This window comes from Aphelocoma coerulescens, chromosome 3, assembly GCF_041296385.1.
Source record: "Aphelocoma coerulescens isolate FSJ_1873_10779 chromosome 3, UR_Acoe_1.0, whole genome shotgun sequence".
Classification (NCBI taxonomy): Eukaryota; Metazoa; Chordata; class Aves; order Passeriformes; family Corvidae; genus Aphelocoma; species Aphelocoma coerulescens.
This window is the reverse complement of record NC_091016.1, coordinates 22,970,147-22,997,996: the sequence shown is the minus strand read 5'-3', so window position 1 is coordinate 22,997,996 and position 27,850 is coordinate 22,970,147. Positions and strand designations below refer to the sequence as shown.

The window sequence follows — 27,850 nt, the reverse complement described above, 5'->3', positions numbered from 1 at the left end:
AAGTGTGTGGGTGAGCATGGTGAGCACATGTTTGCGTGATAGGCACTTGCCTCTTAAAATTGCCGCCTAGCTCTGAAATTCTTTGTCCTCCAGCCCTGGGCCAAGCATTCCAGGCTCCTTTCTCTCCTTTCTTCCCAGCCCCCTTCTCCTTGATACATGTGAGCAGCTTGCTCTCACCCCTAGTTTATAATGTGCCAGTAACCAAGGAGCTCGGGGTCACTTACTGTGCACAGAGTGTTGGTCCTGCTCACACTCAGCTGTACTGGAAAGGTGGAAAGAACACTGGCTGATATTAAAGTCTCTTCTAATGCCTAGCAATAACTTCGTGTGCCTTTGAGTACTGTGACCAGATCCATATGACACTGTTTTTTGTTCACTGTGAGGAAAAACATGGATGTGTCATACAAGTATGAAGAACAAGTCATGCAAAATTCATTGGGATGGTTCCCTCAAGGTTAGATTATTTTTGGCTTTGTTTCTAAAGGAAACTCTTTGGGAAAGATTTTTTTGCTGGTAGATTTATACTTAAGTTGTTTTGGAAAGGGCATATGCAAAGATTAATATCTTCTGACAAGTGGAGCAACCTTTACTGTGGCTGGTCTTATTTTTTGAATAGCTGCCCTGTGAGTTCTTGCTGGGAAGGTCAGTATCTTTTGCGTGCATTGCTCTTTAAAATGATATCTGCCAGTGACTGTTAAATCTGTAGACTAAACAAGGCTGTTCTGTGAAATAAGATTTAAAATTATAAAAAGAATATTCAGGTTTTAATATCTGAACACTTGCTATAAAGGTTCAAAGGCTTGGTAGTAAACAGATTTTTCAGGTTCATTAAAATTACCAGTGCCCATGCCCTGGAACAGGTACATGGCCCAATTAAGGGAGCAGGAAGGGAGGGAATTGCAAAGGGACCAAACTTTCCTTGGAGCCTTGGAAGGGGTGTGCAGCTGCTGCTGCCTGAGGCTGCCAGGAGTCTTCCACGGCTGCTGTTTCCTTGTCTCCATGTCTGATATGGAGGTGCTTTCCTGGTGTTGACTTTGTACAGCTGTGGTACTGCTGGCATATACCAGGCACTCCTCTTCATCAGGATTTTAAAAAAGAAAAAACAACTCCACAGTTGTAGTCTTTAAGGACCAAAAGTGACTAGTGTTCTCTCAATTCCCATAGCCTGGTTTCCTTTGCAGACTGGTATCAGTCTTGCTGCTTCAGAATCCTGATCCTCAAATCCTGGGTAAGGAAAGATACTGTACTCCTAAATACATTTCAGCAGCTGATCCTCTTAAGATTCCTTAATTCTTGTGTGAAGGGAGTTAATCTGATACTGGAGAACCAAATCCTATTCCAATGAATCTCCTAGAAACTGAGCATGTGTAGCCTGTATTGTAATTGGATAAAATGGTAAAAGCAATATTGTCCAACTGAATTTCTATGTACATCACAGAATATGTAGTCTAGTCAAAGTCTGTTCTTGAATTCCATCTTTAAGTAGGTATCCGACTGTATTTATTGAATGTAAATCTCAAGAGGTACCCTTAGGTTTGAAGAGCACTCAAGTACATCACCTTAGATGTTTTGGTCAATACTGGGTCATTTTCTACATAAAAATCTGATTTGTTAAATGGACCTCATGCAGGGAAGCAATTTGTCTGGGTTTGTATTACAGCTGTAATGCAATGTTTGTGTACCTTGTCCTTTTCTAAAGGATTTCTTGATTTGAGCATTGATCAGGAAGGTACCATTGCAGTTTTGAACTGACAGCACAAGTTTTGTACTGTACAGTCAGAACTGTGTGGCTCCAGGGAACCTGTGCACAGTAGAAAATGCCAAATAAGTTTTTTGAGAAGACATGCCTCAATACCCCTGGGCATGATACAAAAGGAATAGAGATAGCATTAAAAAAAAACAACATAGGGGAATGTTATGTAGGTGTTTCATAGTTTAGACTTGTCTCAAGGTTTTGACCGTGGAGTAGCAGGTGAAACAGAAATGTGTCAAGCTTGTTGAACAGTTTTGGAAATTATGTGGCTTGCATATGATGGGCAATAACTGTATTTTAGTCAAAGTAGTGTGAAATCAGAGGCTCCCAGAGAAATCTGACATCTCCTTCTAAAGCCATGGAGGCTGGGGCTCTGAACGGTCTGGTTCTTGATTTATCTGAGTGTATGAGGAATTCCCAGGCTCACATGTGTTTGCTAAGAGACAGCCAGAAAAGATTGACTTCGCATTTCAGGGGCTGTGTTTGGGTAAGCCTGTGGCAGGCAAGCAGCCTGGTGAGCAAACACTGAGGTTGTGCTCAAATACCATTTTCTCTTGCCTTGTCTGTCAGGCCTTCCTTCAGTGTGTCAGTAAAGCTCACTTCAAATAAAAGGTCCTCTATGGGCTCTAGCAATGCTTGTTTACTCCAAACACTTAGATCTTTCTTTTTTTCCGGGGGGGGGGGAAGGAAAAAGAAAAAAAAAATTAGCTCTGGTGCTTGTTCCACTTTCCTAATGAAGAAAGGTGAAGGTGTGATGTTGGTTGAGCACAAAAGGACGGGGAACTCTTTCATGTATTTGTTTGAAGGTTTAGGCAGTTAGTTTTGAAAATATTTTTAAAAAAAAATGAACAACTAAGAGGCTGGTAGGGATTTCCTCTCCTGTTAGTTTTACTAAGCCAAGGGAGCGAGGCTAGGTTGGAAGTCAAACGTGCAGTAGGTAGAAGAAATGTTTCAGAATTACGATTGTTACCTTGTTTGCTCTTAAAAGAAGAGCAAGAACCTTCTACTTAGATGTGTAAGTGAATGAAATGAACAGCAAAATGAATAGTTTTCTGATCTCTGCAACATAAAAGTTTATTTTGCACACAGCTGTTTATATTGCATAAGCATTATATGGCAATACTTATGCAGTTGCAATAAATGCAGTAGTTAAAATTTTAGTTTCTCTAAATTAAGTTCAAAACAGTGGTACCTATCTTAAAAATAATTGATATCTTCTGAAAGAATCCCATATGTTGCAAGACTTTGCTGTTTCCTGAACTAAGAATATGAATCTGAAAAAAGTGACTTTTCCTTTGCTTCCCTAACTGAAATGGAAATAGTGGTATTTGTGGTTTCTGGACTGTTGCTATATGAATTTCTCCAAATGATGGGAGAAATGCAGTTCTTTGTTATTTCTTTGATTATAGATAAGTTAATGTGGTGATTATTAAAACAGTACTAGTAAAATACATTTCTCCTGTCATCAGAAAAAAAAAGTTACACTGCAATAGTGGCTTTCACTGCCATCAGGCTGGTGGTTGTAATTTAAGTGCTGGTGTTGTACAAGTGGTAGAATTACTGCTTTTTATGTCACTTGTTTATTTTATGTTCAGATAAAGCATTCTGTTAGTTTTTCCCCCTGGTCAGTCTGGACTATTTTACAAGTGACATTATACATGTGTGCACTTTTATATAAGATACACTTAAGTTCAGTTACTTCATAGTGGAAAAGGTACACCTGTGAGAAAGGAATGTGAATGAGAAAATATAACTGTGTGTAAACATGTTTATGCAGCTGCATTTTAATGTAACTTATTATTGGAGCACTCTCTTTAGAGAATGAAAGTTTTACAGCTGAAGACAAGCTATTAAAAATTCCTTCAAAACATTGTAAGCTGTAGATAAATTAAAAGTATAGATATGCAATTCTGCTTCCAGATTTATTTGGTTTTTTAACAAGTTTTCTTCATATTAGTATCTGAAAACCATTTGAGATGCTAATAAAACTGTCTAATAAATTTTCCATATTAAAGCTTTTTTGCAGAGTATTAAATCTAATGCTTTCTTCTGTTTTTCATGATTAATACACAACTTTCAGTTTTATTTTAGTAATGTAAATAATTTCATCCAGTGTGGGGAATTTTAAAACTTAATAGCTTTTCAAGGCTTTTGTGTGATGTGGGACTTGAGTTACTGCGGAGCCTCAGATATGCATTTCAATTCAGAGTACGTGTGGTTTGAAAACATGGGAAATAAAAGGTTTATGTCTGTTAGATCTCCACCAAAAAACGTCATTAAATTTATGTTAGTATTTCTGCTCTGTGAGTAGATAATCAAGACAGTCTTATATGTCATAAAACTCAGTCTTCACATGATGTGATTTAAAATCTCAGGGTCTCAATGAAAAAAAGTTAGAGAAATGCTGCTCGTGTCTTGTTTCAGTTGGGGGAGGAGGCACAGCTGTAAAATATCATTATCATAATTTGAGAGCTTTTTTAAAAAATCAATGAAGGACAAAAAAATCAATAAAGGAAATAGTTTAGAATCAGGCTGTATTTGTTTGCAGATTCATACTGAACTGACTCTTTCATTACACTAGGGACTGAGAGGACATTGTCCTAGGCACTTCATGGACAATGAAAGACCCTCTTTGCCCCCAGAAATTTATTTCTGTGCTTTGACTTTCAATGTTTTTTAAGCCAATGTGGCCTTAAATGTCCAGTTTCCAGCATATTAAAAAGAATGCATTGGTATCTGGTTTATTGAATGTAGTGTGTGGAGTTTAAATTTTCCAAATCCAAGCCAGATGTCCTTTGCATATCTTAAACCCAAACAACCAAAACAAAAAAAAATCCAAAGCCCAAAAAACAACCACAATGAATAGAGCATGAGCAGAGAGTATGTCTTAACTTCTCCCCTGTCACTAGTGCTGGAGAAAGACTGCTTTGCAAGGCTTAAAGATTTTTCAGCCTGTAAACTCACTTAATTCTCAGCCTTTCTCCAGGTTATCAATTATGAAAGATTTTGTGATAAAGTCTGGATGAGTGGAAGCTGGAGGAGGATACTCAATTTACTTCATGTCCTCTATTGATCAGACAGTATTTCATCTTTGTGGAGGCAGCAGTCTGTAAGTGGAGGACTCTGCTTAAGGCTTCTGCCATAGATATATGATGATACTGAATCAGTTTTGCTTATATTACAACCTATATTTATAAGAAGGTCAGTCTTCTATACTTCAAGGGGGGGAAAAAAGTGTATAGAAGAATAACAGTGTAAGAGGATGGAGATTTTAATACTTTGAATTTCAATCACTTCCTTTTCTTCATCCTGTATCTCAGATAAATAAACCTACAGACTGAAGTGCCATATTTTCATTGCTGGGTGCTTTTGTTTTTATATTTTGAATATTTTCTTTCATCTCTGGATGGGTAACACAGGTTGTGAATTAACTGCAGTATTCAGAGGCTTCCAAATGCCAATTTTGAGAGTTTCAAACTCCATTTCCTTATGGAGACAGCCATTCTCTTTTCAGGTTCAGTTTACGCTTAGGAGCAGACAGCTCACGTTTGCGTGGCTGCAGTCTCAGGTAAGTCCCTTTGTGTCTTTGCCTCATATTTCTGGAGCCAAAAACACTTGGGAACACCATGTAGGCTCTTGGATCTCTCTGCAGGTTGTCAGGTGTGAGGATCAGTGGCAGTCTAGACCTTGTAATCTCTGATGGATCAAGCTGACTCAGCCCAATTAACTTCCTCAATACGGTGCTGGCATGTCCCATGTGCTGCTAGAAGCTGGAAGTTCCTGGTCTGTGCTCTGTGTGCCTCTGAATAATTAAAGTAGGTGCTGCTATCTTAGAATTACCTCAAGTGTTGCACAAAAATATACTTTAGTATGAAAAGCAGTAAATGAGTGGTTGGTTCCTACCATATTTTTCCTGCTACATTGTTTATTTTAAAAGGCATTTGGTAAATTGCCTACTGTAAGTACTGTGCTATGGCATCTAAAAGGCAACAGAGACTTTTGCATCCAAGAAGAAAGAAAACACCAGCCAGGAAATTCTGTAGGTGGATAGGAATTGTAATAAAAATTCAATGTGGCTGTAATAAAATATGTGGAGAGTACATGTGCCACGTGCAGAACTCATTTTGTCATTTTAACCTCTAATTGGCTCTTTTATTCCATATTCCCTTATTCTCCCTAGTTCATTAGCAATTCACCAGAATTTCTACAGTACCTCTTGTGCCTTCTGTCTGGCTTACAAGGATTTTGGAAGCCTGTGCACTTTTTTCCTGAGCTTTTGCTTAGTCCTTCATCCCCAGAACACCCAAGACTGCCACCAGCTCTCATATTAATGTTCAATGCTCAAAGTCTTCCAGCTTCTTCTGAATCTTTCTCTTTGAAGGAGTGACACTGTGACAAGAAAAGTCTGTGATTAATGTCAGATTAAGCTCAGAGAGGCAGGTGAAGGCATCCAGCCAGGAAAAGGTACAAGGTGTAGGTGCACCTCCTGTAGTGGAAGGGTGGCAGCTCTGTCCCAGCTCTTGATCATGGGCAGCCAAAGGCTGGAGAAGTGGCTGGCACTCAATGGCATTGCCCAATGTCTTCAGTTTAGGAAAGGCTATGAAAGGGTCCCAGCCAAGTATTTCAGGTCTTTGTATCTTGTGTGAAGAGAGAGAATGGTCAAGCTTCATGCATTATAACACACTGTCAGTTCTACTTCGTAAATACAAGCTTCAGGCTTTTAGGCTCATCTTACACAGACTACAGCTCCTTTGAGTCTCAGACATGGTTATCTTTGTAGCAGATACCTTACCTTTTTCCTGAGTATTGTATACAGAAACGTGGGAACTGTATTAGTCTTTTTACTACTACTTGATTTTACTCATGAAGTATACCGTGAAAAATGTTACTTTAAAATCTCAGTTTTAAAAGTACCACTTATGATAGAAAAATGCACAAAGTATCTCTTATGATAACTAAGTTAAAGAACTTTTCTTTGGTTGGAACATGCAAAGTACTTATGAAATGTATTTGTAGATCCATAGGTAAGCAGAACTTCCCGATGTATCAAGGATCATACTGACTTAAATTAAGGCTGAATTAGTAGTGCAGATGTCCTCCAGATTCCCTGCATAGACACATTTCGAGGCAGTGAATAGAGCAGAGTGTTACTCATTTATCCTTTTGAGGCTTCCACAGATCAAATCTGACATTCCTGGTCTGCCTTGAATCACTCTAAATTCTTCCATCCTTTTTCACTTTGCCCTGGTTTTTCTGTACCTGCATTCCATAAGCTGTAGGGCTCAGCTGTATTTTCTAATCACTTGCTAGTAAAGAAGTCAGCATTTGTCTGATATTGCTGGAGATGAATGGTGGGATAAGTAGCAACAGTAGAAATGATGCAGAAGGAGATGTTAGGGTGGGTGATGGAAGTGTCCAAACCAGAGATATGCTGGGGGGACCTCGGGCAACCAAGGCTCTGCAGGGCTTGAGTGCAGCATAGTGAAAACTCAGCACTTAGTGTTGAGTTAGGTTTTCAGATATTGTAAAGGCAATAAGCTACTACAAGTCTGTAATTCAAATACATGATACACTATTTAAATCCCATTTGGACAAATACCTTTATTAACTGTATCTATGAACATGCATTGTACATTTGTTTTACTGTCATCCTTGGGAACAATGTATCTGCATTAAATTTATGTGCTAACAAACTAACACTATTTTCTGCAGCACATACCATCTAAGACTTTTAATAGACTGTAATCCTTCAGATTTTTATCATCCTTTTCCTCCTAGATATAAAAGCAGTGAGCAAATATTATATGCCTTTTGTCACTTCTTTGAGGTGGTTAGCAAATACAAGGGATACAGTATCTGCAGTGAATTGATACACAATAATATTTACACATTTCAGAAATACTTTTTAGTAGGTATGTTTTTCAAAAATACATGGAGCTGTGTGACTTTGGAAAAGTAACTTTGAGATTATTCTTCTGGCACTTCCAGGCTATGTGTTTCAGATATTCAGAAAGTGAATACTGTATTGCGGTCCTACTTTCATTTTGAATTATGGTTGAAAGTTACTTGCTTTGTAGTAGTGCTGTTTTGCTCAGTAAAAACATTTTAGTTTCTTAAATAAAAACTGTCCTAGATTATTAACGCTGACTGGTTCTACCTTGGATGGAAAGCAAGTTTTCTGTTATAGAATCCATTAATATTAGGAAACTGATGTTTTAGATAGGATGCTGATGGTGTGGGGGGAGGTGGAGATGGCAGCTGATGCCAATGAAATTTCTCAGTTGAAGCTCAGTGAGAAAGTCAAGGAAGACAGGTTTAAAAAAAAAAGTTTCCTCTTAGAGGTGGGGAAGCAGCAGAGTTTCTCATCACCTGTTAAAGACCAGATCCACTTAACAAGAAGAGCTGCCTTGTGTAAAAACTTGGATAGCAATTGGAATGCATAATTCTAACGTCACACTAAGGAAAATTGAACCTCAGTGTTTCCTTTGGTTAGATCTTTTGCTTTACAAAGAGCAAAGAATGCTTATAGGTGAGGAATTCCTTTTGCTTCAACCAGTTCAACTTGACCCTGAAATCAGAGCTCCTGTATTTCAATAGAGAGGAAGGAGAGCACTTCTGTAAGCCAGTCAGACAGCTGTGAATTGTGATCTACTTTGGATTTACGGGCAACTGATTCACAAGATCTGACAGGAAGATGCCAGTTCTGAGGTTTGTATCTGAGATACCCAGAGCTGAGGAAAAACCAGGAGTCAGCTCCCAAAACACAAGGCTTGTGAGCACATGAGCTTTAGAAGTGAGTTTGAACATAATATAATATCTTGGTGTACCACAGCTTGAGACCAGTTTATAGCACTTCCTCTGCTAGGGCTTTAAGCTCCTCATAGAACAGCTCTGCTGAGTACCACGTTTCCCACATTAGTACTGAGCTCTTTCAAAAGTCAACCTGCTGCTTTATTCTTGAGGTCCTAGAATTGAGGGTTTTAGATATCCCCAGATTTTGGTAATCTCTATTTTTTCATTTTGAGTTGTGAAGCATGAAATTTTCAGGTTTTTGCACTAATAGTCTGTAATAATTACGTTTGTATTTATAAAGTCGTACAAAAAAATGTTATCTGAGAAGCATGTGGAGATGAACTACCAGGTCCTCAAGTACTCATCCGTGGAAGAAGCTTTTTTGGGTACAAATATCGTAAAATCTGGTGGGGTAAAAGCCCTTAAATCCCAGCAGGTATTTTGTTGCTGGAGACCTGTTAGAGATTTGTAGCCACGCCGCAATATTTTGTAAGAAATGCCTGGCAACCAAAGGATGAAGTAAGAGCTTGGTGCTGGGGGACAAGCCCTTTGCCAGGAGCTAATGAGGGCTGAAGTGAGTTTGAAAAGCACTCCGACTGACCCCCGGTGCTGTTTTCAGTCTCCCGCCTCCCTCGGCTCTTTCCCTTTCCAAAAGGCGGTGCCAAGGTGATGCCACTCGTGCTCTCCACGTGGAAAGGCTGGCGCGGAGCCCGCGGATGGCGCAGCCCCGGTAGGCGCCGGCAGGTGAAGCTGCGGCGCTCGGCTCAGCCCCGAGCCCGATCCGCGGGGGCTGGGAGCGAGGGCGGGGAGCGGCCCGGGGCTCCCGCGGCGGCAGAAGGAGCAGGGAGGAGCCGCCGGGCGCTGCCAGAGCCCGGACCTGCCGCGGGGAGGGGCGGCCCCGGCTCCCGGCGCTCTCCGCTCGGGGCCAGTGTTGGGGCGAGCGGAGCAGCGGCTCCGGCTGCGGGGAGAGCGGGCGCGGAGCCGCGGGATACCTGGATCGAGACTGGGCTGCCGCCTCCTTCCTGCCCATCTGCTCCGGCTGGTGAGTGGCGAGAGGCTGGGTTGCTTCGGACCTGGCCGTGCCTTCGGAAAGCGCGAGGATGGAGGTTTAACTTAGTGTGTATTTACACTGCAGTGCAACTTTGTAATGCAAGTGGGTTCCTGGGCTTGTGAGAGACTTTTCAGCTGGGTAGAAATGCCGGAGAGCTTAGCGCAGGACCCTGCCAGCGCTGAAGAGCCTGGTGAGGGAGCAAAACACCCCCGGCTCTTTGAGCAGATGCGCTGTGATAAAAGTGCTGTACGAGGTTTATCATTTGACCTTCAGAGCGCGGCTCAGCAAACGGGAGGCTTTAAACCCGCTCACGCTTGGGAAATGAAGCGACAAACAACAAAAAAAAATTGCTTCTCCCATGTTCAGCTTTCAAAGAAAATTATTGCTGGACCAGTAGAGCAAAAGTGCTCTGCTGTGTTTTCTGTAGCCAAATGCAAGGAATGCTCTGTGTTTATCAAATAGGTGTGACTGCCAATGTGTACCTGCCTGATGTGCCCTGGCATTCTCACTCTTTGCCTTCTTTAATGTACTGTAGTGGTACAATTATATTAGTACTTCCGTTAAAATAGGAAGAAAAATGCTAATATTAGTAACAATTCCTGTTACTATGTTTAAACATAGCTTTTAAATTTGGACAGAAAAAAATTTGATTCTAAGCAGATGGTGGAGAGGTTTCTTAACCTCTTATGTAACACTGATAGAGCCAGGGTGATGGTAGGTATAGCTGGGGCTGTAGCTTAAAGAGTGTTGCTTTTATGTCCCTTTACAGCTGTAGTAATTTCAATGTTAATCCCACAGCATGATGAAGTGAAAACCTGTGAAACTTTCAATGCAAGTAACTCTTCTTACAGCCAGAAAGAGACATATTTTTGTTTTTCCCCCTTCTGTGCAAGCAGGATTAGAGCTATTTTGGATCAGAATATTTGCAATTACAAAAACTTTAAAGTCTTTCATATGGTAATAGAAGTCAGTAAGTAGTATGAATAAGATTTAGGGCGATGACAGTGTGGCAGTTGTAAGCAATGTTAGGGGTTTTTTTAACAGCTTTCTGGGCTCTTAAACTGTGCTGAGGTATACCTGCTTTCCAGCACTACGCACATTTTTTCTTGAAGTAGTATGGTTCCAATAATTTCTCATAGTAGCTGTGTTTCATTCCAAAATTCAGAGTATATGAAGCTTTTTCAGGCTTTAATACTTTTTTTTTTTCATTTCCCCAAAATAGTTATGATTTTAAATTTTTTTTTAATTAAAACTTTAGAATCATACAAAACTTCTGGAAGAGAATTCAGAGCTTCCTGTTGTCTTCTATCTATAGTCTAATTATATCTATTGTAGATTTTTACTTTAAAAGGACTTTGTAGTTAAAGTACTGCTATTGATTTCTGTACTTGAAGCCCTGCAAATGATTTCTGGGAATGGTCTGCTGTTGTTTTGCTGTCCGTGCCAGGAGAAGTAACTTCAGCTTAAAAGCAAAGTAAAATCTGTTTCTGAGGGTCTGAAGAATCCTGGTTTTCCTACCCTTTGCAGTCTTTCCCAGCTCCATCACCCCATAGCTGTCGCTGCTGGGTCCGTTCTTGTGCCAGCTTGGCGACGCTGGTTTGCCAGTGCCCATCTGTATGTGAGCTGTGGTGCTGGCATGGTGACATCTGGAAACTCCCTGTCACAGGAATTGCGGTTCCTGAGCCAGCCTGCGACACAGGAAATGAACTCATGGAGTCTCAGGTTCAGGACAGGACAGCTTCACAACCTCACGGGCTGTGGAGAGGGATGGCAGGGACAGCTGGCTCTCAAAACAGTTGGAGGAGGGGAAATTTCCCTTCTACAAGCTTCTTCTGCTTCATAATTGTCTGCTAACTACTACTTCAGGGAACAAGGACTTACGTTGATGAAAATCTGCTTGTTAATAGGGTGACATTACTTGACAAAATGGGTATTTATAGACTGTGCAGAAAATAAGCTGACCATAGTGGCATTTCTCAAAAATAGGAGCTGTGTTGTACCAATCCTCGAAGTGAAATGGCTGATAGATTAATAAATATATCAGGTAAACTTGCTTGTGGATGAAATAAGAATTTGAGACTTCCTGAAGCTGAAATGCATGTATTTAATATACTTGAAATACCTGGGGGGAAAAAAGGAAAGCACAGGGATGGCTTGTTCTGGGAAGTGCCTGTGTTTTGTACAGAGAAAGCTTTTCAGGGAAGACCTAGGGGTTAACAGCTGAAATGGAAAAGAAAGAATCAAGGTATTGAGAGAAAACAAGCACCATGTATGATAGCATTAGAGTAAGAGCTGGAGAATGTGAAAAATGTCTAGCTGAGAGCCAAAATGGAGATCAACAACCATAAAACATTAAAAAGCAGTTTGACTTGCTAAAGACCATTGCAGTGATAGATAAGTAGACATCTCCCATGAAACGCAGTATCCAACACCAGGCACCACCTGTTACTCCTCTGAGCACTGAGAAAAAGCAAAGATACAAAGAATTCTGGTAATGTGAAGGAGGAGCAAACCCTCCTTTAGAGTGGCTGTGCACTGGCTGGCACAGCAGGCGAAGCCTGGAGAGGATTTAACTGAGTTTACAAACTGTAAGACCATGTAACCCATCGGCCATGTTGGAAAACTTCAGTGTCTTAAAGGACTGCAAGGCCATTATGGTATTTCATCTGCAAGGAGCCTTAACAGGTAGTGCTGGGAGTGTTAAATGTTGCTTATTTCAGAAATGCACTGCTTCTAGAATCCAGGTGGTTTAGATGAATTTTAACATGAAAAGATGTTTTTGTTACTTTGGACATCATGTTCATCTCAGAACGATGATGCTTTGTAGCTGACAGGTCTGCAAAGTCCATAAAGCCGAGACTGGCCCAGCTGGCTGAGTGATGCAATGCTGACTACAGCTGAAAAGTGTTAGATAACTTTGAAATGAAATTTGAATTTTGTCCTACCTTAAATGGAAAATATAAAGCCTGACAGCAGTTTAGTTTTGGTTTTGTGCATGCTACATATTTTGGGTATTTTTTTTCTTATATGGTTAAAACAACCCTCAACACTTGGCTGTTCTCTGTCGTCCTCTAAATATCTATAAATTATCTGTACTAATATACTAGGTTGTACTAAATTTCCACTACGTCATTCCCTCTTGGATTTGCACTTCTGTCATTCCCAATTGCAGGGATTATGAGTCCAGATGGGATTTGTTGAATCAATGTTTTTTAAGTCTGGTTGGGGGTTTTTTGTTGGTTTTTTTTTTTTTTTTTTTTTGGTGGTGGTGGTTTTTTTGTTTGTTTTGGATTTTTCTTTTTAAGAAACTTAAAGAAAAATTCTTTCAGTTGCAGCCAAAGGAACAGGTGAACTTAATCCAAGTTTTAAAAGAACATGCTAGTTGGAGAGCACCAAATCCTACGTAGTTTGTGTGGTACATCTTTAGTTTATTTCCTGAAGGGCTTGCAATGCAGATGGCAGCTGTCTGCTGGGTGAGTTGTGTTCACTGTTAACTCTACAAATAATAGATGGATTACTCCATAAAACTGTCACAAAGGAACATCGCTGCTCAGACCATGGTACATTCCAGATATGACACTCTTCCAAGACTTGTTTTGAACTGCGTGGCTCAAGTGCTTTCTGAGCAGTTACCACTATCAAGAGTGCAGTAATTAAAGACAATTCTGGTTTTCTTCCCTTAGCAGTCCAGCTGGCATAATTTCTAAAGAGATGATCATGTTTAAGATACCTTGTGTCTAGCTGGAGATGTGGGTACCTAAGTGGGATGTATTAAACATGTAGATAAACACTTTTTCTAATTGTATTTAATCTTCTGTTAAGTAGGGCTGCCTGCGTTAAAACCTGTATTTTCTACAACTTCATTATTCAGAATACCTGTCCACTGCTTCAAAGCTTTTCAAAGCTTCAAAGCTTTTCATTGTCATAAATCTGAAAACCCCGTTCTCCTGGAGAATACCAGATCCTAAAGCAGTGTGAGGAGTGCAGCAAAAATAAACTTCAACATTGAAAGAATTCACAATTCTCAAAGACTGAATTTAAGAAGATTCTTATTTTTAGATTTTTTTCATTATCAGCATGTTCTTAGATTTCCCATGCCCATGTCATTTTAAAAATTGTACTATGCTTTTACTTGTCACATTTTAATTGGCTTATTTATTCATCCTCTAAAAAAAAGACTCAGTTAACTATTTCATTGGGCCATTATTACATCTAAGTTCCCAGTCACTGCAATTATGGCAGAGGAGACAAAATGCAGTGGAGAGATAAGAATATAATCTAAGAATATATTTTGGTGTGACAGCTGCAGGTGAAGTTTTGCTGTCAGTGGATTCATAGTCAATTCTGTAGAGAGGGACACAAATGAAGTACTACAGTACAGATTTTTTAATACCCTCAAACACGAGTGAAACAAAACTTAGATGCCATCAGCCTTGTCAAATTCAATGACTCTCTTACATTTGTTTAAAAAACAGAAAAGCTACCAAACCAAATGAAAATGTACAGCCCTGCTCACATTCTAGACAATTGGGTTGGGTCCCAGTTCTTAGCTGTGACTGAATAAAATATTTAATCAGATGTCTACCTTAGCATGCAAAGTAGTCTTGGTTTAATGTGTCATTGAAAGAATTTCAAGGCAAGCAGGTGCTTCCATTGTCTCTCTGAAAGATTCCATAAAAATGGACAGAACTCAAGAGTTCCTCAAGGCTTAAGAAAAAAGAAGGAATCAGCTCTATCTGTTAAAATTTTTATAGTTTGAAATGGTTCATGAATCGGTTGTTAACAGGAGAACAAAGGCAGAATTATATCTTGTGGTACTGATGATGATCTTCAAATGTAGTAGTTCTAAAAAGTTTCTGAACAAAAGGTATACAGGTAGATATTGTATCTGTGGAAAAAAAGCATTTTATCTTAGATCATATTAAATGGAGGCTGCTGAGCTGTCTGGACAGAAGTTACAATTCCCATGTCATTCCCTGTTCTCAAGGGGCACAGATACACTGAAGGGCCAAGCCCATGTGTCTGGGCTGGGATTGCCCGGCTGCTGCGGGCACAAGCTTGGGCATCTGTGTTTGGCACGTGCGTGCCTGGCACAGAGATGTGTGGTTTCCTTCATGAAGTGGTTGAAAACAGCTACTAAAAATTGTGTTGCAAATGTCCTAAAGCAAAAGGATGGTGTGTTTGTCTTCCTGAAATGTCAGATACTTGCAGTCTTTCCGTCCCTTCTGTTCAGTTACCACAGTAGACAGTAACTTTGATCAGTCTACAGCAGTTTCAAGTGATAATATGGATGGGTCTGGCTAACGTAGAAACAAGTGTAACAGCATCATTGTGCAGCCTCTTATGTGAGTGAATGGGAAAATAAGCTGCCAGAAATTCCTAAGATGTTACCAGGCACCTGGAGAGGAGCTTTCTCTGCCTTGATGTCCGGCTCTCGCTCTGTCCGCTGAGGTTTGATATTGACTGCAGTGGGGGAGAAAACCAGACTGCTCAAACACAGTGGAATTTCACATAACTAATATGTCTCTTCAGACCAAACTGAAGCTTAGCCAGCCACTTGAATTTGCTCTCTGTGCTCAGCAGAAAGTCCTCCTTGGGCTTGACTTGCCTGGGCCAGGGGAGGGGGTACCCGGCAAGAATGTGTGGAATTGAAGGCTGGAAAAATTTGCCTGTCAAAGCAGCATGTTCTCCTGTTTTGAGTGGTTATCTAAATGAAAGTGATTTCCCAGGGCATCTGGCTCTGCACATGATCTAGAACAAATAGCAGAGGATTAATTTTCGTTTCAGAAGTGGAGGATTTAGCTCTGTCTTGGGGAGATGCTGCACGGGGGGCTGCCAGGGGGAGCATTCCAGTCAGCAAAGCACTTTCTGCTCAGAATTAGCATTCAGGCAATTAAATAGCTCAGCTGGCTGGGCAGGCTTAGCTCTCTGAGCACTCAGCAAAGGTATCAGGGAAGAAAATGAGTTAGAAACTTCCTTGCTTATCTGCTTTAATCTGTATGTTGTGTCTTTCTGCAAAGTTCAGTGTCTGTAATGCGAGCCTTGCAATTTGGACTTGCAATGCTGTTAATTAAATATGGTATTAAAATGTCAAAGCAGTTGTAATTAACTGATTCTGTTTTTTCAGCAAGTGTTGATTTATTCTACTAAGTAGCACATAATTAGTGTTTTACTTCCTCTTTCTCCTCCTGCCTCCCCCAGGCCCATGTAAATTGGGTACCAAACTCTTATCTGAGTGTGGTGTTTGACCTTTCATGTTATTTGTCAAAATAATGATCTCCAACTTACCTTTATATCTTACTAAAACAGGGTTATAGTTAAGATGGGAGAAATTGGCTGCTGTGAGCACCTCACACAAGTTTTGATCTTGAGCTGTGGTCACTTCTACAATGTTAATAGTTCTCGTTTACCTACATATTGCTTGAAAAACTTTAGGAGAAAATCTTCTAATATCCTTTATTGACAGCATAGTACATTATGTACTGCCTTTAGAATACGTGTCACTGAGAAGCAAGAGCTTCTCAATCAGCAGTAACTTAATCCTGGAATTATTCTTTTGTCAACTTGGGAAAAACATGTGGTTGTAGTCCATCTTTTTAGTATTTATAACAGTTCATTTTGAGCTTCTGCTAAAGATCTAGTCTACTATTCAGGAACTTTGATATGTCTGCTGAAGTGGCTTGATTTATTCAAATAAGGCTTTTCAAAAGAATTTCTTTACAAACATGAATATGCCTCATTTTCAATAGAGATTGGAAAGGAGGTTACTAAAACCAGCACATTAATGGTTATTAAACAATCTCTACTGTGTGGGCCTGTCTCCTGCAGGTTTGCAAAGCACACAGGTAAATTGCACTGCAAGGTGTGGGTGGTTACGCCATTTATACCAAAATCTGTTTTTATATATAGTGGATATAACTCAGTCTTGTGCACAATGAGCTTGTTCTGTGTATCTTAGCCATTACTTGTTAGCTGTGACACAGACACTGTCAAATCTCTGTTCATTTGACTTACAATTTGATTTAATCACTGGGAATTTACATAACTTCACTCTTAACATTTTGTTGAACAAATTTAAGTACTTTGAAGCATTCCTGACAGTGTGTGTGTGACTCCTTTCTGTTCCCCTGTGTTGTGAAAGGTGAAGCTCAGAGCAGAGTTTTACTCACTTTAATCTAAAGTTATTTTTGAGCATCTGAAAATGCTGCAGCTCTCTAAACTTTGCTTTATTTGTTTCTTCAGGAACATCACATATCCACTGAGAACTTGGAGCATGGCTATGAGCAACGTCACTGACTCTGTGGTCCTGAGCAACGGCAGCATCTTGTCAAATGCTGCTGGCCCAGGGGTTGTTGCAGCCAATGACGGAGACATCACAGTCCAACAGCTCCCATCCAAGGAAACACCAAGAACAAAACCAAGTCCAAATGGCTGCCTGCAACTTAATGGTACAATCAAACCATCCTTTCTGCCTTTAGACAACCAAAGAACTCAGCAGATGTTGTCGCAATGCTGCCACCCTTGTCCATACCATCATTCTTTAAGTAGCCATAATAGCAAGCAAGAATGTCATTCAGTGGTTGGCAGCTCAGCACCATCTCCTATGACCTCGTGCTGCATGCAGCCACACACTGAGTACTCAGCCTCTATTTGCCAAAAACACACCCCTGTCTATCAGCCTGCCTGCTGTCTTCAGCCCTCCCCATCCTTCTGCCTTCACCATCAGTGGCCTGACCATTTCCAGCATCAGCCTGTGCAGCAACACATAGCCAGGATAAGGTAAGGAGGTTGCATTATTTCTTAGTTCTCAGGATGGGTAATCTTTCCCAGAACTATTCCATTTCCTTACAAAAGTAGAAGATCTGAAAGGAAGATGAACCAAATTTCTTCCCCGGTGATTTTACAAGTTAATCTTTGATGCATTACCAAGTTATTATTTCCTTAAGAAACCAAGTCAGATTAATTTTGCTGGGCTCCATGAATATTCCTGAAGTGAATTAGTTCTTTCTTGGGGGACAAAAAAAAGACTGGGGTTTTTTTTTCATATTTTTTCATTTTTTTTCATTTTTTTCATATTCATTAGCTCTTTTACAAGACACAGAGTGCACCTCTATTGTGTAAAACAAACCAATACAGAGATAGCTAAGAATACACTGAAAGATCTGGTATGTCTGCATAGTCCAGTGAAAACACGTATTTCCTTAAAAAGATGCATTGAAAAATACTTGCAACAGTCCTGTTCTCAAGTGTACAGGGTGTTTTTTCTCTGTTGGGTCAGCAGGTTCAGTGGGTTGCCCTCATGTCTTTTTGGTGTAGGTCATCTGCTAAACTTCAAATTTGTGTTCAGATTAAGAAATTCTGGATTGTTACAGGTTGTAATCCTTTCTCTTCTCCACTTCATATGAACCTGCCTCTTTGTTAGCTTTGGAGTTCCAGTGACAGTAGTCCTAGCTTCAAGGAACAACAAACAGAAGAAAACCTTCTACAGCCTCCTGGTCCTGGGCAAAATCAGTCAATTAAGAGGCAGTTTCTAAAAACCAAATTCCCCATTGAAGGAAGATCCTTTGAAGCTTTTAAGCAAGGTTAATTTTTTTTTTCTGAGTTGCAGCTTGGCCAAACGGGGTGGATTTTCATGGGAGCATTAAAAACTACCCTTCTCCCTGTTCTCCAACATCTGCAACCTTGTTCAAGAACTTGGAGCTACAAGTGTTTCTCAGTCAGTTATAGTGATTTTGTCTTGATGAAATATATGAACTAATTTTAAACTCCTAAAAATATCAGACTGGGAAAATATCTAATGTGGAAAAACTCAAAGTGAATAAAGCTTTTTTCCCCTAAGGTAAAAGCAGATGAAAATAGGGATGATGATAGTACAGAGTGCAAATCAGCTTTCTCCTGCCAGTTATTCCACTTACGAATGGAAAAAGTCTGAGTTGCTGGAAATGCTTACAATCAGAGATGTTTTTTCCACCCCATACTTGTTTAACTGTCAAGCAAAGATATTGTATAATTTTGTATGCAAAGGTATGCAGGAAATTGAACTATTGTAGGATCAGCCACACTTTTCAAACTGTCGGAATGGTTGCACTGATTTCATGGTTTTTTTCCCTGTGCAGCAGGGCTGTTAAACTTCATCTGTATTCCAAAGTCATGAGGAAGGGAACAAATGCCATCCATAGTCTGGGCTTCTGGTTTTAGTGTAGAAATAAAAACAGTGAGAATTTCTTCTGGATACGGTAAAATAATGTTTTCTGTCATGCTTCACAAATACAAAAACTGTTTGAACTGCTCTGATTGGGCTCTTGAGCCAAGATGCTGGTTTTTCATCTTGCACTTCCTTGCCATACCATACACTTCTACAAAAACATACAGAAATTATGGATAATGACTTATAATAAATGGTATGTCTTACTGCTAGCAGTCAAAACAACGATGCAATAAGCTATATAAAGCTATACGTGTTAGCAAACTGTGCATATCCCTATCAAATGATTACTGGACTGCTTCCATACCTTTTCACTCCTTGAACTGCCCATGGCTACATTAATGGACAGTGTATACATCTCACTGTGACTTAGCATGGAACCAAGGACTTCTTTTCTCTCTCCATACTCAACAAGGTGTGTCTAAATACAGTCGTCTCTCTTTGCATTGTGAAGTTATCACCCAGAGAGGCCACTGTCAGTGTAGACATGTTGGGAGATGGTAAAAACTGGGAGCAACTGCATGCAGCATTGCAGGAGGATGGATGTGCACTGAGGAAGAAGCAAACTGCCTCATTTTAGCTACTTGGCAATGCTATAAAGGATAGGTGATAAATGTGTATTCATTTTTTACATGCTCGGGTGAGTTCCTGTAAACAGAAAAGTACCACTTAGGTGTGTGATATTTTAATGTGATCATTGTTCCACACTCTAATTTTATTGCAGTTTCTGCTTATAATCTGCACAGCAGCTTCTTCTCCAGGTATTTTTATTACAAGGTTTGTTGGAAATCATCCAGCTTTATAAAATGTGCATGTTTTAACAGGGTTATTTTAAATGCAGGTTCTGATACAATACATTAATTAAATTCAATATATAGTCAAACTGCACTTAATTTTGCTTCTTTGTATTTTTAAAAATTCATTCAAATATTGTTATAATTTTAAGAAGGGAGAAAAGATGTGATTAGAGAGAGGAGGATGAACACTCTTTGCAAACTGTATCACTGATGCTTACAGCTCGGGGCAGGTAACCAATTGTTTCAGCACAACACGTTTTGTCAGGTTTTGAAGCCCAAGGCTTAACATTTGTCAGTGACCTAATATTACAGGAATGTGGCTCTGGTATATCATTGCAGATTGGAGTGTGTAAAGACAGATTGAAATAATGCCACACTTGTCCTTTCCTCTTAAGTTGGCTGGATCTGGAATTTTGTAGAGGGTTCAGCTTTGAAGTTTAACTAAATTACACGGAAACATCATCTATCCACCATATCTTGAGAGTCTGGACACCTGTTAATTTTTTTAGGTTGGTGAAAAAGTCCTGTAGTGTAAAAGAAAATATTTTTAATGGTTGGTGTTTTGCAGCATGATTATGGTCAAAATTCTCTTGTAAAAGTAGGTAAAATAGTTCAACTATTCATCGTAATGATTATGATGATCTTTAGAAGTTTTTCTGAGGTTGGAAGATCTTGAGTAAAGTTTCTTGTGTTAATGTGTGTACATATTTAAGAAGTAGTTCATGTAAACATGTTCATACCTCTTTCTTCAGTGGCCATCATATCTTGACCACGCAAACACTCCCTGGGAAATTCTAGCCATCTCTCCATATCAGCATGCATATCAGCATCAGTCTGGGGGTTTGATTGCTTTCTAACCATTTCTAAATTTACCTGTTTGGAGCATGGCGTGTTTAGTTCTTTTTGGTAGTGTTGGATGATTTTTTTTCCCTACCTCACTCTTCTGGAGAGCTCATGCTGAAGTATCCCTTTTTGTTGGAATGCACTTACGTATCTCAAGAAACCTGGGGGCTTAAAGGTGCTGGAAGATGGGTAGTTATTGCCCTTCCTTTGCTGCCCCCTGCTTCTGTAGTTATCAGCAGCCTTCACTAGGGTGGAGTAGAAATGGGGAAAAGTAAAGCTGTGAAAGAAGCATGAAGATTGATCCACAATGACTGGAAGCATTGAGTTAGGAGTCACTAGGGAAAAGTAAAACTGTGCAGCCCAGTAGCACGCTTAGTGGATTGAAAGGAGGATAAAATAAATAGTGAACAGTTGCATAGTTCTCTAGGAGAACAGAGTATTATTTTTAAAAAAGCCAGAAAACTCTTAGAACCTTTCCTGGTGTTTTTCAAAACTTAATCTTCGTATAGGAAGGTATGCATATAAATAGGAGTGGAAGAGGAAGGATGTGCAGAGTTCATTCAGGAAGTCGTCTCAGGATTGTGAAAGGCATGGAATAACAGTGGTGTTGTCTCTGGTACCAAATTGGATTGCTTCCCTCAGACATGTATGGGAAGATTTTAATGGGAAAAACACCAGTTGAAAGCTACCTGTATGCTTGTTAATCTTGATGCCACCTCTGCTGGAATCTCTCTTGGGTGATAAAGTTTAGAAAACTTAGGTCTGTGGACTCAGAGGCAAAAGGTAGGGCAGAAGAGGTCAGGGAGCTGTGAAAGAACTGCTGGTGCTACTGCTAAGGCAAGTGCTCCAGACTGCCAGTGTGTGCAGTGCTTGCACTTTTGCGGTATCAAACCAATAAATTCAAACAAGCACTCTTGGCTCAGGGTGAACCTGCTTTATGTCACCCACTGTTATTTACTTTTTTAGACTATACTGTTAATGCTTTTGACTAAAGCAGACAAGTAAGGAAAACTGTTCTGAAAAGCATCTGAATTATCTGTGGTAAAAAAAAAGCAGGCTGAAAGGATATATGGGATGATCTCTCCAGGATCATGCAATCATCTCAAGCTGGAACAGGAGAATAAAATCTGTTTAAAACCTCACAGAATCCTTACTTTGGCTAAAATTTAAGACTTTGGGATATGTGTAAATTGTTCCTGTCCCCCACCAGCCTACTTTGGAGGTTTTAGCTCCAAAGCTTAGTTGGTTTAAATTGCTGGATTCAAAGTTTTTGCTTGCTAGACCAATTTATATTCTAAAGAAGGCAAAAAACAGCACCAGGAAACTGGTACAGCATCCAGACTTACTGTACATCTTCCTTTCAGTTCGATTTAAACCTTCTTTTGAAGTGTTTTGGCACTGCAGATTTATGTGGCGGTTCTGGGATTCTGGGTTCTGCTGTGTCTCAGAGTTCTGTGCCACACACTGTTTAAACAGCACTGCAGATATACATGAATACTTACACTTTATTTAATACTTTAAAAAGAAGCTCTATAAAAATGAAAAAGCTGTGAAGTGAGGATAGAACACTACAGCTGCCTCTTACACATTTTATATTTTCCTTCTAGTTACTTGGCATTTAGATTAGAACCAAGAAAAAAAGAAAAGCTTCTGTTTTTTCAAAAAGCAAGGGAATGTTTGCCAAATACCAATCTTAATAACAAGACTTTGTTATGAAACAGTTCCCTGCTTGATTCCAGGAAAAGGATAATTGTTATCTAGTACATTCTGCGTGGCTTGCAGAGCTGATTATGTGTATACATATGTATAAAATATTTTCAAATATCCTCATTTCAGCAACGTGAACTGTTCACAAAAATTTTTCCGTGGAGCTTTTAAAGCAGCCTATCCTGTTTTGAAAGTTGTTAGCTTCTGCTTTATTTGATGCATTAAAAGATTTTTGTTTTCACTTTTTATATGAATTGTATACTAGTGTCTTTTGTACAAAATACCTATGCATATAATAACTTAAAAAGTAGTAAAGGAGACTTTCTGCCTTCCCCTAGGAAGATTAAAGATAGGAATCTTTAGGAAGAAACCTTCAGTCAGGTTTCTGAAAGTGGGATTTCTGAAATGTTTTATCAACCTTAGCAGCTAAAAGGCAAAAGCTGTTACCATCACTTCATTCAGTGTTGAGGCCATTGCAAATCTCTTGGTTCATGCTATAGATCACAAGTTCCTGAAACAATACAAATTCTGCCTCTATTCTCATTTAAGCCATTTATTCTGTGCCAAAATAGGAGTTCTTATCTTCTTATTATGAAGCATTATCAACCCAGTGGCATACTTGGGATTTTGATGGAGTTGCAGAAAAGGAAAAGGAATGCGAAGCTGTCTCATGCATCCCTCTGAGTCCAGATGTGGGATTTTCTGTTTTGCACATGTGGAGAAGTAGGTTTTCCCTGTGACCAAATGAACTGATTCTTCTTTCTTTGAAATAATTTTTCATGTCAGTCTAATTTGAGCTGTGCTTCCTCATTTTCACATATTTTTATTTTAGCCCTGCATTATTTCAGAGTGTGATACCTTAAGAGTTATATTCTGGTTTTATTAATTCATTTATTCTTCCTATGATAAATATTGTGCATTGTTAGCTGTGCAAACAACTTGCTGCACTTGCTGGAGCTGAAAGCAAAGGGCTGACACACAGAGACAAGAATACAAATAAAAATGCCATTTATAATTTGGTGGCTGACCAAATAAAAACAGCACGCCTAGGAAAGTATTGCATGGAAGTGCACTTCAAAACACCTGTCATTCTGGGCTGTCCAAGGGATTTTTGCAGGCTTTTTAATTGTACTAATTAAACATTAGTTTGTCTAGACTTCAGGTTGTTTGGAAACAAGCATTTTTGCCATAGGAAGGAGGTGCTTGGAAGGTTCCTGCTTTGGTCTGAGTGCAGCTGAGTACCAGCCTGGCCCTGTTTTGCTGTGCAGGTTCTGCTCCTTAGGGAATTCAGGTCCTGTGTGTGCTTGAGGATGAATTTCCCGTGCCCTGTATCCTTCACCTTTCCCTGAACAACAGAGAGCTCACTCATAACTAGCAATCTGCTGGGCCTTTGAACTGCCATCTTCAGAAGATGTAAAGCTGATAATGGGAGGGAAACCATAAAAAACATGGCTCCTTTCTTTTGTACTAAATTGACTGGAAAACCAGCATCAGCTGTGCTCATGCTGGAAAAGGACTAATTGGTGTGGGGTTTGAGATGACTTTTAAAACTGAGCATTTATGTACACTTAGAGAAAAAAACCACAACATCTAAAATTATGTCAGTGTGCTGGAATGTTTTGACAATGTATAGTTGTTTTCATGTACTTTTAATTTAGTAGGAGGTTGTAGTATCTTGTTGACTCTGGTGAGGGAAGACATGCAGACTATCAATGTGATTGATAATGCAAGCTTCAGTTCATTGGAATTAGGATTCTGCTTTTATACACTCAAATATGCATACTTGTCACTTCCCTATTGTCTATTGATGCTGGGTAAAAAGCTACATTTGACATGTATTGCTGATGTTGCGATTCAGGGTTCCTCCTCATTCCTCATGGTCAGTACATCTTGTCAGCACGTCCTGTTTATCTATAACAGGATTGTCCAGAACACTGTGTTTGTGTCCTTGCCTTCTTTCTTTATTCTCGTGATTTCTGTTCTCACAATTTCCTTATTCTGCAGCTAGCAAGAGGCTTATAAAGGCCTGCTGATTTCTGCAGTTAGCAAGAGGCCTACTTATGTCAAGCTAAAAAGGTGTTTGCTTGTACAGCTCTTCCAGGGACCTGTGTCCCTGATCCTCCAACCATTCTTCAACAGTAGTAAGATTCAAGTGTGGATAAGACAACACCAGACAACAAAGAACAACAGTCTAAACTGTGCATGGTGAATGACCTGATTTACATCACTCTTAAAGAGATGGGTTTTGAGAGGTTTGAGTATTCCAACTTAAAAGTTTTGAATCTTTTTTATGGTGGGGGAAAGTGCAGAATGATGAACACTGACTTTGGAAAGCTCTTTATGAGTTACCATTGCTTTCTCTGTCTCTAACTCCTTCCAAAATCACGTTCTTCCTCTCTGATATTTCAGTGTTGTCTTCATCTCCTAGTGGATAGTAATTGATGTGCATGCTTTTAATTAGTCAGTGGTGCTTGAACAGCAAAACAAAACTCCAGACACAGTGCAAGAGGGAAATACAGAGGGTGCCTGAGAAGTTTGGCATTGATTTTGCTACACAAAAATTGCAGTGAGATTCTTCTGAATAAAGAAATCTCTTAAAGCCTGGACTATCAATGCAAAATAGAAATGAGTTGGTACCACTGACAGATCAGTGCAGGTAAGGGAAGTTACAGGTAGAAATCCTGATGATATTTCAGAGAGCCTAGCCTCACTATTTGCAAATTGGGGTGTGATTTGGTTCTTTTCTACTAAAATCATAAATAGATTAATGTACTGGACTAGAAAAGCTTACTTGCATCACTTCTGCCACTTCTTCCATATTTTCCAGCATGTTAATGGGATACCTTCCCTCAAAATTCTTATGTTACATTTCCAGTTTGTGGGATGTTTAGTTTGTTCTGTCAAATGGATGAACTTTTGCAAACGTTTTGCTGAACAGCCTTGGGAATGTTAAATCTGTTTCATAGTCTCTTCAATCTTAGAGTGTTTCTCTGGGGTCTTAGCTACAATACTCTAAACCTTAAGTGTTCAGTAAATATTTCCTTTTCTGCTTGCTTGTTACTGAGCATACAAAACAATTTTCATGTCAGGAGATAGGGAAGATAATGTTGCATTATATATGTGCAAGTTTTCATTAGCACCAGGAAAAGCTAAAGAGCCTTCATTGTGCAGTTAAAATATTAAATCCTTTAAAATATATTGTGTTGACTATACATTTGTTTTATATCACTTGAAAGTTACGAGATTCTGAATGACTTAATTCACAGATATTGGAAGAGTTCAACACTAAAATATATGTTTGAAGAGATACTTGACTAAATTTGTAACAAAGACCTTAAGTAACAGTATTTTCATTTGCTGCAAGAGATTAAATATGGAGAAAGATAAAATCTGGTGCTTATCACCATAGTTGAATGAACAATTTGGAGAACTTGTAAGTGCTTTTAGTCTATCTTTAGAAAAGCTTTCTGGTCAAAGGAGGTTTTCTGAGAGCAAAACTGAACCCCCTGGTGACTTACAATCACAAATTCTTCCATCTGCACAGGAAGGAAGACTGAAGTACCAGTTGAGGTGTGATTTTTAACAGTCCAAGTCTCCCTACTCTAGAGCCAAACTTTGTGTGCTTAATGTCAGTCATTAATGCCTGTAAGATCATGCACTTCAGCCTGTGTGGAGAGATACCATGATAAAAATAGGCACTCTTGGACATCTTTTTCATTCTCCTTGGTATCATGAGATGGGGTTTTTTCTTCTGTGTATGTTGTGATTCCTTGGGTCATGTTAATTTCCTGTCTGTCAGAGAAATACAAGATGTGGCCATGACCTTGTGTTGCTCCATTCAACTGGGAAGTGTAATAAAAACAGCTTTGAAATAAAATATTTCTAAGGAAGGGACTTTTTGCCAGTAAAAATGTTGAAAACTACTCTAGTCATCATTTAAATCCCAGAACATATCTATTAATTTCACTGTAATTACCAAGAAAAGAGAAAAGACTAATGGTTTTAGACTTGTGAAGGATCTTGAAATAATATTAGTCTGCTCCAAATTAGCTGTTGGCTTGTTTTCAAATAATGATTCATGGTGGTATTTCTCACAGAAAAGCTTTTTTTTATTCTCTTAAATAGTTCAGAACTTTTGTTTAATTTGCCGGGCAGTGCTCTATGTGGTCCTGCCTTCAGTGCTTCAAAAGTTAAAGGAATATATATATAGCCTCAATTAAACCTTTTGAAGAAGTATATACTTTAAATTGTGTATAAACTTTTCCATTTAAAGCAGGGAAAATCCAGTTTAAGTGTGCTTGATGGCAATTTTCTTATTGGCAGTTTTGGAGCAGTGTTTAAAAGTGGCTGCACTCGTTGGAGAAAAGTTTAGGGAAAGAAGAATACAAGAAAAGTGTTTGGAGGGTCTTGTATGACTTGGCTCCTTTATATGCTCTCAGATTTTCCTACGGAGATGATTTAATTCCTTTTCAGGATGAGTGAACCAAGGAGATGCTATAAAGGAAAAGAGCCAGTTTTCCCAGTGGTTGATAATATTTAGTCAGTTGTTGAAGATGGGAGAGGAAAGACATTAGAAGTCAGTATTGCAAAAAAACATTTCTAAGGAACCTTAAACTGAAGACTTGGTAAGTCAGTCCTGGGCTCTTAAGTGGATACCATCCCTATGGAGCAGTGAGGAGAAGGAGAGGGGGGAAAACCCAACAAACCTCCAGCCCTGGAGATTATTATAGTAGGATCATTTCAATTTTAAATCACCTGTATGTTAGAGATTTATAGAAATTTTAATTTTAGCATATGATGAGTTATATAGGGATAGAATAAAATAGACTATTTCAGTTGGAAGGGACCTGCCAAGGATCACCTAACCCAACTGCCTGACCCATTCAGGGCTGATCCAGTTAAAGCATCTTGTTAAGGGCATTGTCCAAATGCCTCTTGGACACTGACAGGACTGGGACATCAACACCTCCCTGAGAAGGTCTGTTCAGGTTTTGACCACCTTCTAGATAAAGAAATGTCCAGTGTAAACCTCCCCTGGCTCAGCTTTGAACCATTCCCACATGTCCCAGCACTGGATCCCAGGGATAAGAGATCACCTCTCCGCTTCCCTGCCTCAAGGAGCTGTAGAGAGCAATGCCATCACTCCTCAGCTTCCTTTCCTCCAAATAAGACAAGTCCAAAGTCCTCAACCCATCTTCCTAGGACATTCCTCCCAGTGCTGTTACTAAACTTCCAAATGAAAATACACACATATAGGATGTTAGTAGGATTGTATTGACCTTTTCCCATCTCTGGTGCCTTAATGGAAACATACTTCCCTGTTGTACTCTGGCATGAGCCACAAGTTTTTCTGTGGGAGATGTCAAAACTATCTGTTAATTTGCAGAGTAGGTTAGTAAAGTTTAATATTGATTTCATAGCAGAAAGGGAGTGAAATTCTTAGTTAAGTGTATAGGGTTTGCCCCTTTCCATAGGATTTTATCCAGTGGGCATGCTGTAAGTCAGTAAAGCTTACACTTTTATGCTAAATCTAAATCAAACAGGAAGAATCACTCAGACGACGATTTTATAGTTTTTAACACCTTCCTCACAATTGCTTTCCTCACAGAAAGGCAATGTTATTTGCTCAAATTTGCTGTGAAAATAGAGCAGATGCTCAGTTGGAATTGAAGAGGTAGGTAAGAACACAGGAAAAGCAGACA

At 39.4% G+C, this 27,850-nt stretch overlaps 1 protein-coding gene across 8 annotated transcripts in view; it reads left to right on the top strand.

Moving 5' to 3' along the window:
* The window catches only part of DISP1 (dispatched RND transporter family member 1), an 87,474-nt gene that overhangs the window by 37,516 nt on the left and 22,108 nt on the right, over window positions 1-27,850 (top strand). For 7 of the 8 annotated variants that reach the window (XM_069009462.1, XM_069009470.1, XM_069009464.1 and 4 more), the window contains one exon: window positions 16,839-17,375. In XM_069009462.1, the coding sequence (XP_068865563.1) occupies window positions 16,870-17,375 (506 nt within the window). In that variant the 5' untranslated portion in view covers window positions 16,839-16,869. Of the gene's footprint in view, window positions 1-9,407; window positions 9,588-16,838; window positions 17,376-27,850 lie in introns of those variants that run through there. The other variant, XM_069009469.1, reaches the window with a different exon arrangement.